The 14,227-nt window shown below is 37.6% G+C and overlaps 1 protein-coding gene across 6 annotated transcripts in view; it reads right to left on the minus strand.

The window, feature by feature from the left end:
- The window catches only part of MIA3 (MIA SH3 domain ER export factor 3), a 66,915-nt gene that overhangs the window by 4,211 nt on the left and 48,477 nt on the right, over positions 1–14,227 (minus strand). For 3 of the 6 annotated variants that reach the window (XM_072647761.1, XM_072647765.1, XM_072647762.1), the window contains 14 exons: positions 12,791–12,913; positions 12,565–12,694; positions 11,490–11,545; positions 11,308–11,398; positions 10,454–10,592; positions 8,297–8,398; positions 8,156–8,216; positions 8,016–8,051; positions 7,835–7,902; positions 7,601–7,698; positions 7,296–7,433; positions 6,184–6,258; positions 5,977–6,053; positions 5,776–5,847 (listed from right to left, as the gene is read on the minus strand). In XM_072647761.1, the coding sequence (XP_072503862.1) occupies positions 5,776–5,847; positions 5,977–6,053; positions 6,184–6,258; positions 7,296–7,433; positions 7,601–7,698; positions 7,835–7,902; positions 8,016–8,051; positions 8,156–8,216; positions 8,297–8,398; positions 10,454–10,592; positions 11,308–11,398; positions 11,490–11,545; positions 12,565–12,694; positions 12,791–12,913 (1,266 nt within the window). The remainder of the gene's footprint in view (positions 1–5,775; positions 5,848–5,976; positions 6,054–6,183; positions 6,259–7,295; positions 7,434–7,600; positions 7,699–7,834; positions 7,903–8,015; positions 8,052–8,155; positions 8,217–8,296; positions 8,399–10,453; positions 10,593–11,307; positions 11,399–11,489; positions 11,546–12,564; positions 12,695–12,790; positions 12,914–14,227) is intronic. The other 3 variants (XM_072647763.1, XM_072647766.1, XM_072647764.1) reach the window with 1 other exon arrangement.

Here is a 14,227-nt window from a genome sequence, read left to right on the forward strand (position 1 = left end):
AGACCTTGGGATAGGAGATATGTTCATCACTGGAAATCATAGAATTCTCCTGAAGGCAAGGGGTTCAGAAATTAAGAGGTAAATTTAGGAAGTGAATAGTTGGTTAAGAGAATGGTATCTGACCCATGACAGAAAATGCTATCCACCTCCAGGGAGAATAGTGATGAACTCTTGAGTGCAGATTAAAGCACACTTTTTCTACTTTATTGTTCCTGGGTTTTTCTTTTTGAGGGGTGTATATTTTCCTTAGCAACATGGTTAATATGAAAATATGGTTTACAAGACTTCACATGTATAACTGATACCATATTACTTGCCTTCTCAATTGGTGGGTGAAGGGCCAGAGGGAGCAAATTTGGAATTCAACATTTTTAAAAATGAATGTAGGTTTTCTACATGTAAATGGGAAATATGTAACAAAATATATAAAGAGCACATACATACATACATACATACATATACATGTGTATGTGTGTCTGTTTTTTAAAGAAAATGGTGTTTGAAGATGAGAGCTGAATTTTTGGACCTTGGTTTAAAATATAAGGAGTGACAAGTTCCTGCACAAAGATTACAAATACACCTAACAAGGGCTAGTAACTGCCTGGAGTCTTGTAAAACAATACTCACAAAGGCTTTAAAAGGCAAAGATCCTATGGTCTGAAATTCTATTGGGGATGGGAACAATTCTCCAGTAATGAAGAAAAGGGGTAGCTGTCTATGAAGTCCATGCTAATTGATGGCACACTGATGATAAGGGTCTCTAGGTCTTCATAAAATTCTGCTTTGACCTCATCAGGGTACATCATGGTGGGAGCATAGGCACTGATGATGGTGGCATGGCGTTTTCCTGCAAGTGGCAATCGCATTTTCATGAGCCTGTCATTCACTCCTTTTGGCAGCTTGCTGATTAGATTAGTTTTCATTGCAAAATCTACACCAGCTTCACGATACCCCCCTTCACTGCGCCCACTTCAGAAAAATGTGCATTCAGCTCTGACTACAGTAAGCTGGCCTTCATTTGCCAGCCTTGTTTCACTCAGGGCTGCTATTTGGATGTGATACCTGTTTACTTTCAACAAGAGCAGTTTGTCTTTCAGGTCTACTGGATTTTGTTTTGTCTGCAAATGTGCACACATTCCATGTGCCAGCGGTGAGGGGAATCATTTTTACAGATGTTCTTGTATATTTTGTACATTTTTTTGCGTTTTGATCAGAGAGTGGAATTCCCTGCCTGCCACCGGTAAACAAGCCACGATTGGGTAAGCAGACAATTTTTAGGGCACCTTTTCTAATCCCCTTTCTCACACCAAGAGGTGAGCAGTGTGATCCTTAAAAGACTGCTCAGGCACCCAGAGGACTACCGAGTACCATCGCTGCTTCCAGTGAGAAATGACCTTATAGCCTGGACCATCTGTGTGCAGGGTTGTGACTACAGCTCCCAGTGTATCCGCACCTGCTGCTTCATCACTTGCCTGTGGCCACAGCACTGCATTTGCTCATCTGGGTCAGAACACTTGCAAACACCAAGACTGGTTTGATGAAAATGATGGGGAAATTCAGAAGCTGCTAAATGAAAAACGAGAACTCCACAGGATGTACCAACAAGACAGTTCATCCATCTCTAAGGCACATTTAATTCCACCAAAAGTAAAGTACAAGCAAAGCTTGGAGAGATGCAGGATTCCTGGCTCAGTAAGAAGGCAAATGAAATTCAGTTTTATGCTGACAGTAACAACCCAAAGCCCTTTTATGATTCCCTGAAAGCTATTTATGAACCAAAAACCTATGGTGCATCACAACTACTCAGTGCTGATGGAGCCACATTGATTTGTGATAAAGACGTGATCCCAGAGAGATGGGCTGAACACTTCCATAGTGTTCTCAACAGACCATCATCAATCAATGCTGAGACCACTGACTGTTTACCTCAGGTTGAAGTCAATCCCTCCTTAGCTGAACTTCCAACTGAAAAAGAGGTTTTGAGGGCCATTAGGCTCCTTTCATGTGGCAAAGCATCAGGTGCTGATTCTATTGCAGCTGAGATTTACAAGGTAGGGGGACCACTGCTCATACAAAAGCTGACTGAAATTTTCCAGGTTATATGGCAAGAGGAGGTTATCCCCCAGAAGTTCAAGGATGCTTCAATTGTCCATCTTTATATAGGTAAAGGAAATAGATTGTCCTGCGACAATCACGGGGCAGGGTTGTGGGGGAGGGTGTGTCTCTCTCTTAGTCATTGCTGGCAAGATTTCTGCTAGAGTCCTCCTTAATAGGCTGATCCTTCACTTGGAAGATGGTCATACACCTGAGAGCCAGTGTGGCCTCAGAAACGGCCAAGGAACAGTCGATATGGTGTTTCCTGCCTGACAACTCCAGGAAAAATGCCAGGAGCAGAACAGAGATCTATATGCAACATTTGGACATCTGACCAAGGCCTTTGACACTGCTGGTCATGAGGGCTTATGGAAAATTATGTCAAAATTTGATTGCCCAGAGAAGTTCATCAGCATAGTATATCAATTTCATGATGGCATGTTTGCCCAGGTTCTGGATAGTGAACAATGCTCTTGTGCCTTACTAGTCACCACTGGAGTGAAACAGAGCTGTGTGCTTGCTCCCATGCTTTTTAGCATGATGTTTTCAGCCATTTTGTCAAATGCTTTCAATGATGAACACAGTATCAAGGGCAACTATTATTTGATAGTAAGTTCTTCAATTTGAAAAGGTTATAAGCCAAGACCAAAGTGGAGGGAGTGTTGGGGCATGATTTTCTGTTTGCAGATGACTGTGCACTCAATGCAGGTTATGCAGGTACATGCAGGTATAACCCTGTGCACTCAATGTTGGTTACAACAAATGGTGAAGTTTTGAATGCTATAATAAGTTCATTTACCTTGGCAGTGTACTTTCCAGGGACGTATGCATTGCCACCAATGAGGTTGACGCACGCACTGCCAGAGCTAACTCAGTGTTTGGGAGGCTCCAAAGGAAAGTTTGGGAGAGAACAGGTATTAAACTGACTACCAAACTGAAGGTCTGCAGAGCTGTTGTGCTGACCTCACTGTTATATGCTTGTGAAACATGGGATAGTCTACCAGCGCCATGCCAGGAACCTGAATCACTTCCATTTGAACTGTCTTAGGAAGATTCTGAAGATCATCTGGCAGGATAAGGTACCAGACACTGAGGTCCTTGGTCAAACTAAACTGCCAAGCATTCCAACTATGCTTCAGAGAGCGCAAATCTGATGGGCTGGCCATGTTGTTCAAATGCAGAATGTATGCTTGCCAAAAACACTATTTTATGGAGAACTCCCATTGGGCAGGCAATCACATAGTGGTTAGAAGAAGCGATACAAGGACACTCTCAAGAACTTTGGATTTGACTGTGCATGGGAGACACTGGCACAAGACTGCTCAGCATGGTGTGTCCACATCAGAAAGAGGGCTGTGCTCTATAAGCAAAGCAGAACTGAGATAGAACAAGGTAAATGAAGGATGCGCAAATCTGGAGTATCCACCTCAAATGTTCACATGGACTACCTGTGCCCAATCTGTGGTAGAGCATTCTGAGCTTGTATTGGTCTGGTTAGCCATAGGCATACATACTGAAACTTCATTTAATCATGGTGATGTCATTTTGGTCCTCTTCTAGAATGAAAGGCAACAACCATGCTGATGAAGGAGGAACTCATGGATCAACTTCAATTTTAGAAAGATGTTTACTTAAGATAGAAACAAGGAGAGGTAAGAAAGGATGCATATACGAAAGTGGGGCATGTCAGTCTTGTTGGAACAAGATCAAGAATCTATCAGAACACACTAAGTAAGGCAACTGAGGAAAGGTAAAGAAACACATTCTATTAAAAGCATTAGAGAGATTAAGATTTCTACTATGTAATGAACATCTGAAAAAGAAAGTGATGATCATGAAGAACTATTGTTGCTTCTGCAAGAACAAAGCATGTTAAACTATTTCCTCTTCTGACTGATGTAACTAAATTTTACATTAGGGGAATGCTAAAATCTAGGTAAAATATATATGACCAAGTGTTTAAGTTCAAGATATACTTGCGGAAAAGATGGAGAGATGTGGGCCCAACCATAATAATGTTAGACAGAAGTTGGGATTGGCTAATAACTAGCTGGATTCCAAGAGCAGTCAGGTTTCTGGAGGAGTGATCAAAGTTCAGTGCTTGTCCATGTGCTATTTAAAATTAACATTTATTGTCAATGACTTGGATAAAGAATCTTTATCAGGCTTCCATTTTAAGACAGAGTTAAAAAATCTTGACAGGTTGGAACATCAAAGATGTAACAGAGAAAACTGGACTTGATTCTAAGGGCCCTTCCAGGCCTCATATTCTATACTGCTAGGGTTGTCCTTGGCATTGTTTGTCCTTCATTCTGGAAGGGAATCATGACATCAGGAAGGTGACTTGCAAGTGAATTGGATTTAAGTGGGGGAGATCTGTGCAAAGTCATCAGCCTCACTTTCTCCTCCAGAGTAGAGTCATCTGGGTCCAGTGGCCAGATATAAATCAGGACAACGGGAGATGGCCCCCGATACAGTGTAAGACCTTTGTATTTTGAAGCTAAGGTCTTTCCAGGTTCTCAGTTTGACTGAGGCAATGCCCTTTTCAGTGATTAAGGTTAGGTAAGAAATAAGCTAAGGAATGTTCCCTTTTACCCAATCTTAAAAAAAAAAAAGTCAGTTTGGGAGGGGAGTTTATCTGCATTTACTCTGAGCCATCAGGGTCCAAACAATGACAACTAAGTGGGGCTTCGGGTGGGACCTATTATTGGCCAATCAATGAGAGCCAGAATGAACTGGATTTAAGACAAAGTCTTTAAGAAAGAAACCTATCCTGAGAACTCCACATCTTGCAAGGTTTCAAGCCATCAAAATTTACGTTCCTTTGGGCAGAGCACCCACAAATAAGTGTATAATACCCTATTTGGACCCTTAATAAAAGGATTTGTTCTGTAAAACTTGGATTCAGTCAAAAGGCCTCACCCAAGGATCTAGAAGGCCACATGTGACCTCAAGGCTGTAGTTTCCCCACCCCTGGTTTAGGCAGTTTCCGAAGTCCTATGTGGCTTCAGAACCTCATCAAAACAGGAATTCTGGAGAATGTATTCCAAGAACCAAACTGACTGAAATGAACTTTTAGAATAGAACTTGTTCATAAATTATGGACTGTCTGCACAATGGTTTTACACTGTTCAACACCAAATAATTGGAAAAACTTCTTGCTAAGGAAAGGAAACCAGAATTAAGGGCAGGCGTTAACACAGATAAATGTACCAACTTACAGCTGATTAATTTTACAAGATCTTCTTAGTGATAGACCCAACGTAAAACTGTTAATACTTAGTATATCTAGCTCCCAAGATGATGACATTGTCCTTATATGTAACCAATTTACTTTGCAAACTTTAATTTGCTGTATGTGAATTATTTTTACTACTTTGCCTAAAAGCAATCTATACTGTATATGAAGCAAGCAGCTTCAGATCCAAAAGTTGTATAACTTTGTTTTGCATGAAAGACCTCTACCATCAAGTGCCCAAAAGCAATTAGTCTCCTAACCCACAATAGACAAGAGAAAGTCAGTTTAACACAACAATCCTCTAAAACCAAGTGAGAGGTCAACCAGATGAGCCATGCATTTAAAGCACTGAAAAGTTGTCATGCTTCTCCTTAGTTTTCCCCAGATTTCCCAAAAAGTAGCAAGTAAAAGCCCAGCTCCATTTTCAGCCTCCAAATACTTACTAGTACCGACTCCTCAGCTGATGGTGGAACAGTAGGAGCACAGGGGCCTTCAGCCTCTGGGGGAAGGGTTTGCTTTTTTTTTTTTTTTATGAAAAAGTACAGATATAATAGAACAAAACATTTAATTAAGAGATAAGGCAAATAGAGGGGATTCTATAAATGTTTCCTAAAATAGTCCAATGGAAATGATTATGACCTCACCATGCCATCCAGCACTGTTGAAGGAGAAGAGCTTCTTGGGCCACTATTCATCAAAGGGACTGGACCAGGGCCCAGATCTGTTAATAGGACAAACAATCCATTTACATACATTCTTAAACTTCTATGAATGAGAAAAATCAAGTAGTATTTTGTTATTATTTCCCTCTCTAGCTCTTACTCTCCTCTTAATAAATCAAGTTTTCTTACCCGAGGCAGATGTTCTTCCAGATACTTCAGATGACCTCCTCAAACCAGGACCAAGAGGAGGCCCATCCATAGACCCTTGAGAAAGAAGAAAGAGCTGAAACAAGCTTTACATGATCATGCTAAGTAAACATAAAGAAGGCAGGTTAGATTAACTCCATTAAATGTCAAACTCTAAAAAAAAGGGTCTAACAATGAAAAAAAAACCAAAGCCAGTTTTGCCATCTAACACAGCCTAGTTCCTCAAATAAAATGCTAAGAGCATTAAGAATTTTATTAAGACTGTAAAATAGTATTCAGAGCCTTGATTTCTTAAAAACAAATCTAAAACTTTGAAAGTCAATAGAAGTTTTATCTTCTACATGTATGACTGAAGATTTTAAAATAAATACACAAATGGAAGTAAACATTTGATACAAGATTTGTTGAAGAAATCTAAAATGGGAAAATGAATAAAATTTATATTCAAACTGTTTCAATCATGTAATGTTTCACATTGTTTTACTTATTCATGTATTTTCAAATCTGTTAGGAAATGTAGCAATTTCATGATCTTTCCAGTTCAGGTTAATGACCTTTAGGGAATCTCTAGGTAAGTAAGAGAATAGTAAGGAAATTCTGTTCTATAGCAGACTACAGTGGTATACCCAACCAAAACAGGAGATTGCCTTCTAAAACAAGTTCTTAGACACAAAATTCTAAACATGATTTGTGTACATATCCCTAAAAGAGAAGGAATAAGTTGTGGTTCACATCTTTATTTTGACTGAAACATAAAAAAGTTACACATAACCTAGATAAACATAAATTGCTGTTAAAGAAAACGAAAACCAACTTTTAACATTAGAAAATTCCCTAACCAGAAACTCTGAACTACTGTAATTGTACCAGTAGTTTTCTTTGTTTTAATTTTTTCCTTTAATTTATTTAATTTTAGCTTTCACAACATGCACTTCCATAAGCTTTTGAGTTTTAAATTTTCTCTGCCTCCCTCCTCTCCCCCTTCCCCAAGACAGCGTACAATCTGATAAAGGCTCTACATATACATTCTTATTAAACATATTTCCACATTAGTCATGTCAACAGTTTTTTGCAGGAAAAAGTCAACTGCTTACCAAATTCATTTCTAGGCACATCTCTTCGGTTAATAGTAGCAGAGACTGACCGTATAGGTGGTTCCATCATCATTGGAGGGGAGGGTGCGCCACCACTCACAGGGGATGGACCAAAAGAGCCATCTCGGCTAAGGGGCCCTGAAGAAGACATTGTCTCATCACTATCCTATAACAACCAGTCTAAAGATTATTAAGTGCTAAAGATTATATTAAGAAGATTACAATATTCGCAGACTACAGATTTTGACCTCCATTCCAATTATCTCTCAAAGAAAAACCGTTGGAATTTATGGAATGCTCCTTACCTCTCCGTGGGGGAATCTGATGATCAGGTCTGCCTGGAGTTGGCTTTACAATCATTGGCCTTTGAAGCATTGCAATCTTTTGATTCACTTCTATTAATCTTTAAGAGAGATAATGGACTTGAATAGGGTTTGGAAAACGAGATAATTGATAAAAAAGTAATGTAACAATACTAACATAATTCAGAAACACAACACCACCCTGAGAAACGGATGTCAATATCATCACATACGTACTTTTGTCTCAGGTTGGCTGCTTCCCTCTTTTCCTCTGCAAGAGCCCTTTCTGCAGCACGAGCAATGAGCTATTGTAAAATAAAATGAAATAAAGTCAGACTAAATAATATAAAGGTAGAAATTAAATTATGAATAGAACCTGTAAAATCATTTTTAAAAGATTTTGTGCTCATTCTCTTACCCAGTTGTCATGGGCCTTCTTCTCATGACTAGCAATCTAAAAGGCACAAAACAAAAATTTGTAGTTTGATATATTTAATGACATGATTATCTGCATTAAATACCCTGCAGCATATGAATGAAGGGTGATAAGATCAATACCTGATTCTTATATGACCTCTCTGTTTTCTGCAATTCATCCTCCATCTCCTGAATTCTTTGCCTACAAAAGATTTTTAAAAAATCAAAAAGAAAAAAGGCAAGCAGCAATTTCTATAGGATGACTCTAGAAGTTGAACTCACTTGTAAGTTTTCACTTCTTCTGCAACCAAGTTTGCTTTCTCATCTGCAGCACTGAGTTTCTGCTCCTTTTCTTGCCTTTCATACTCTTCCTGAGTGAGCTTCCTGGAATCAGGAACAAGATTTAACCAGCTGCTCAGGGATTCAATACTTGTGCTTTTCTCAACCAAACTCCAAAATGACACACGCAAAATATTTATTGTCAATAATGTGTTACGAGATATTTAAGTCATTTAAAGAAAAGTAAAAATGTACTTCACAGGATCAAAGATTAAACAGAGAATGTCTCAGAGGCTACATAGTCCAATTTTTTCATTTTGAAAATGAAGAAACTAAGGCCCAGAGAGGACTTGCCCAAGGTCATACAGGCACAGTAAGCATTCCTCAGGATTAGAACCCAGATCATCCTTCCCATCTAACCCAGCTTCTAATATACCTTAGCCCTAACTCAATCAGTTCTACTACATGAAAGGCACTATACAGGATAAAAGAGAAAATATATGGTCCCCTCTCTCTAAAAGGAAATCAGTTCTTCATCTGAAGGTTTGTGGTAGCTCACAAGGAAAACTAGCTACTCCAAACTGATAAAATAACATCTCATTTTTAGGTAATACCAATATAATCAACTCAACCATAATCATAAGGTCTTTAAACATCTTGGCTGGCCTCCTCTAGACACTCCAGCTTACCAATGTCCAAAATATAGCACCCAAATAATTCAATCAATGATAGTTAAATTAAAATCAATATAATAAATACATAAGAGGAACACAGAGTGCTATGAGGTCAAATGAAGGTGAGGTACAGACTTGCTAGTTGGAAAGTAATGTTCATCTTGTTTCTACAGCTAGGTAACAAACGCCACATGGCTAAGAGCATACCTCTTTTGTGTTTCCAGAACCCAGATAGGGATTTACATATACTATGTACTCAATAAATGCTTGTTCAATAAAGTATTCATTAAGCACTTGCTAGCGATGCTTTTGTTCCTACTGTGTGCCCAAACAAGTATTGAGGACTATAGAAACTGAAACAGATAAAACAATTCTTTGCTTCCTAGAAAGTTTCCTGTTTTGAACAAGTGGAAAAACAAGCCATGCTACCCTTGGGCCTAATCCTACTCAAGGTTTTTTTTTTCTTTTAAAACATATACTCAGTATTAAGAGTATATCTAGCATGAGCTCAGTATTCTTCTCTTTCAAAGACTGACATGAGGTTCTTCAGACCTTATTTATCACCCATGTGCCCTTCAGCAAATTATAATTATTCTGGGTCTCAGTTTCCTCATCTGTAAACTGAGGGGATTATACTAGATGATCTAAATCCTATATTTCTATAGTCCATATTAGCACAAATAAGGATATAAAGAAGGTGATTTTGAAAGAGTTAAAAAGGAAGAACAAGTAACAATCATTTCCTAGGTAATAATTATCTATGTTACATTGTATTTAAAAAAGAGCAAACTTGCTTTCTAAATACAAACTTCTGAATTTGATAAAAGACAGAAGACAAGATACTGTCAGTACACAGCCTGGTAACACAGGATCACAGCGTTAAAGATGGAAATGAACTCAGAAATTAACTAGTTCAACTCCACTCATTTTAGAAATGAGAAAACTAAGGCCTACAGAGGTTGCCTAGGATCACACATTGAGTAATGGTCCGAGAGGGGATTTGAACTTAGGTCTCCCTGACTCAAAGTCAAGTGGCCTATGTGCTACCCCAGAGGTATTACATTAATATAATTAGTTAAAATTAAATTTTTTATTAAATTAAGAAGAAAAAAGGGTAGCCAGATGGCACAGTGAACAGAATGCTGAGCCTAAAGTCAAGAAGACTCCTGTCTGAATTCAGATCTGGCCTCAGACACTTAAAAGCTGTGTGACGCTAGACAAGTCACTTAACCCTGTTTGTCTCTGTTTCCTCATCTGTAAAATGAGCTGGAGAAGGAAATGGCAAACCACTCCAGTATCTTTGCCAAGAAAACTCCAAATGGGGTCATAAAGAGTTGAATATGACTGAAATAACCAAAGAATTAAAAAAAAAGAGATATAAATATATGTGGTGGTTTTCTAAGTCAATATGTGACCCCTACACACAGTGTGTCTCAGCACATACTCATTCATCCATAAAATATTTACTGAGTACATAGAAACTTACTTCTGCAGAGCCATCTCTTTCTGCTGGTAGAGTTCACTGAGAATCTCCACTTTTTGTTGCAGAGTTTTACATTCATTTTCTAACTGTGTTTTGGCTGACTGCAAGGAAGAGGAGTCATGTTCCAACTTCTTAATTTGTTCTGTTAAAAAAAAAAAAGTTTCTCAAGAAGACTTCAGAGAGGCCTGGAAGGACTTATGTGACCTGATGCTGAGTGAAAGGTGCAGAACCAGGAGAACTTTGTGCACAGCAACGACCACAGTGTGCGAGAGTTTTTTCTGGTAGACTTGGAATTTTGTAATAACGCAAGAACTTCTTAAAAAAAAAAATAATAAAATCCCAATGGTGGTTCTCTAAGGCAAAATGCCTTCTACACTCAGAGAAAGAAATATGGAAGTCATTTGCAGAATGTAGCACATCATGTTTGTGTATGTGTATGTTTTTGTGTATCATGTTTTGATTTGTTATATGATTTCTTCCATTTATTTTAGTCCGACTACATAGCATGACTATAGTGAAAATGTACTCAATAGGAAAGTATATGTAGAACCTATACAGAACTGTATGCAGTCGTGGGGAGGGAGGGGGGTAGTAGGGGGTAGGTGTGGAGGGGATAAAATCTCAATTGTATGGCAGTGATCGTTAAACATTAAAAAATAATTAAAATAAAAAACAAAAAACAAAAATAAAATAAAAAATAAATAAAAATAAAAAAAACTTTACATAAAAAAAAAGTTTCTGTTTGTATGTCCATGTGACAGATGATACCAGGGGTATGTAAGTGAGAATATTCAATTCTCATATACAAACTCATTTATATTTTTTAAAAAGAAAATATTTCCCAAAGAAGAACCTACCTTCCAATTCATGGCGAGCTTTTATTTCATCACTTAGTTTGGACTGCAATTGGTTTCTATCTTCTTCAACTATTGTTAATGTAGTTTTAACCTTCAAGTTAGAGAAGAGAGAATTATTAAACAGAAATGTAAGATGGGAACTGTACAGACTTTTTACGGTATCACAAGGACTTAGATCATACCCGTGAGACATCCATCATCTGTTTAATCTGGTTCTTCATCTTTTCATTCCGGTTATCTGTAAGAAAAAATAAAAAAGAAGAATTTACTATTTATCACTTTATATTCCTTTACCCCCCCAAATTCTCAAGAATCCAAGACAAATATTTTAATAAAAATGAAATACTTCAAGAAAATCTGAATCCACCAGTTGGACAAAGGCTACTTCATTCTTCAGGAAACTATAAACCTCTATACGAAAGTTATATCTGCCCAAAAAAGTTTAGCAGTATTGTTCTTAAACTGCAACTTTACATGGTACAAAATTCTCTTTCAACTGACAAGCGCTTCCTTTGTATGGTTTTGTGCCTGTCATGATGGCAATTCTTGTTCTCTTGCTTCTATTTTCTTATAAAAAGCTGTTCCATTGTGTATAAAAAATCAAAAGCAAAGCCCAAATACATTGTAATTGTGGGACAAAGTAGACATCCTCCTTTAAAGATAAATACTAGAAAAGTGCTTTCTTTCCTACTTTAGAAGTTGGCAGGTGCCACTGTTTTCTGTTCCCCAAGCCCAAAGAAATGGTTTCTACAGACGACATGCTGCAACTGATGGGCATTTGCTCTTGGTTTCTGAAACCAAAGAACTGAAAAAGAAGTCTGCAGTAATTCACTGAAGTCCTTATGGGTAGGAACAAATTCTTTCTTGGTTTTAAACATCAATCTTGTAGCATAGCTACTAACATATCCTGAAGTTATTTTAATATCAAGAACAAATCCAATGATTAAACCTAGTTTTCCCTTTACTCTTTAGAGTGCCTCAGATCATTTTTTCCCATCCCTAACTAGCAGAAGTGAGAAAAAGAAAAGTTTTTATATTGGAAGTTAGGGTCTGATTAGTGGGCAGACTTAACTCCAGATTTAGGCACATATTTAATGTTCAATGGTATAAAAAGTAAAGCTAATGTTTTTCCTTGGTATATTTTTGAACCAATTCCTAGCCAACAAATCTAAGGACATACCTCCCAGAGAAAGTTCTAAATGTTCTAACTTACTATCAGAAAATCAAAATGGATAGGCAAATAAGTCCATGAGCTACCTGAGGTGATTTTATCTGACAGTTCTCCATTGGCTAAGTCATCCCATCCATTTCCTTCTTCATTATTTTTGCCCTCAGATTCAGAATCAAGATCAAGCTGTTTCAGCTGCATAATACAATTAGTCAAAACCTAATAAAAAAAAAAAGACATCAGAGAAAAGCTCCAAATGTCACCCCAATGCATAAGTAGAACATAAAAAAGACAAGTTCCTTAGCAGGAACTCACTTCAATTTCATTCTCTTTGTAAGCAAGGGCTTCTTCAGTATCTTTCTGAGTCTTCTGATATAATTTGATTTGCTCGGTGAGTTCAGTATGTCGCTCACTCCAACCTTCTGCTTCCTGCAGCAGCTAGGGAAAAAATGACTCTATTACTACAAATCATAATCTATATACTATTAATATTAAAGAGCCAACTAAAGCTCTTTCTTTCAAGGGACATGATCCCTGTTTATTGACATCCAATGAATACAAATCAAAATTAAATACACAGTTTGGAGTACTATCTTCCTGAAATTCAAGTGAGAATTACATTTCTTCTAAGAGCCTACTCTTTGGTGAAATAAAATAGGACCAACAAGACAAAAGGAAACACAAAACTATAAATCCTTCAGGTATTTGGAGGCATCAATGAAAGAAGATAAAGCATCTATAGCAGACTGCTCTTGATAACATAATCAGCTGTCTTTCTTAAGTCTAGACAACTTTGGAGTTTCCAGTCTCCACATACCAGATTACCTTCAATGGGAATGATAATAATTTCCAAGAATTAACAAAGCTAAAAGGAACTCATTATCTTGTTCCTTTAGCAGGGAATTTGATTCCCATATGGCAACAAGTCTAGCAAAAGTACTTTTTAATTTGAGCTTGTTTTCAATTGGGATTATCATAAATACTTCAACAATCAATAACTTTATTTTTATTTTATTCCATCTACTGACACAAACTACAATCATTTTTTAATCAGTAAGACTGTTTTTGAAAAAGTTGCTGTGACTGAAACCTATAGGCAACCTTACAATGAGCAGATGAAATTAGGTAGGTTAATCCTTGGATGAAACACGGCATCCATCACTGTGCCCATGCCCGAAGTTGTTCTAACTTGGTAGAATTTGCTATGAAGCATAATATGCTGACAGCCTTAAGAATCCAGGGATAAAGGTCACATCAAAATGAGACAATGGAGTAAGACTTTAGTGGAGGTTTTCATAAATACCCCACAAGGAAATCTGGACAATGATTCTAAAGAATGACAATGTTCTAATAAACAACATCTACATAACACTAAATGTTTGAAAATGCTTTTTTCAATATAACCCTGTGAAGGTATGCCCAACTTATAGATGACAATATTAAAGATTGCAAAGACTAAAACTTGTCCAGAGTCACACAAATATATGTCACAGCAGAGATTTTAACTGGGGTCTCGACTCAAATTTAAATGCCCTTTCCACTATAAAATACTCCCTCCCTCTCTTTCCCTCTCTGCTACTCTCCCTCACCCCACCCCCACCATCAGATAGTTGATACATTGAACTTGACACTCTTAAGGTAAATGTGAAGTTCACTTTGGAGGCATGAGGGAAGGGGAGAACAAAATGTTTCTTTCCTGGTCTATCACCTAAACCTAAGGCTGATTTCATTACTATAAAAAATGAAGGAAGG

The sequence above is a fragment of the Notamacropus eugenii genome, chromosome 2, assembly GCF_028372415.1.
Source record: "Notamacropus eugenii isolate mMacEug1 chromosome 2, mMacEug1.pri_v2, whole genome shotgun sequence".
Classification (NCBI taxonomy): domain Eukaryota; kingdom Metazoa; phylum Chordata; class Mammalia; order Diprotodontia; family Macropodidae; genus Notamacropus; species Notamacropus eugenii.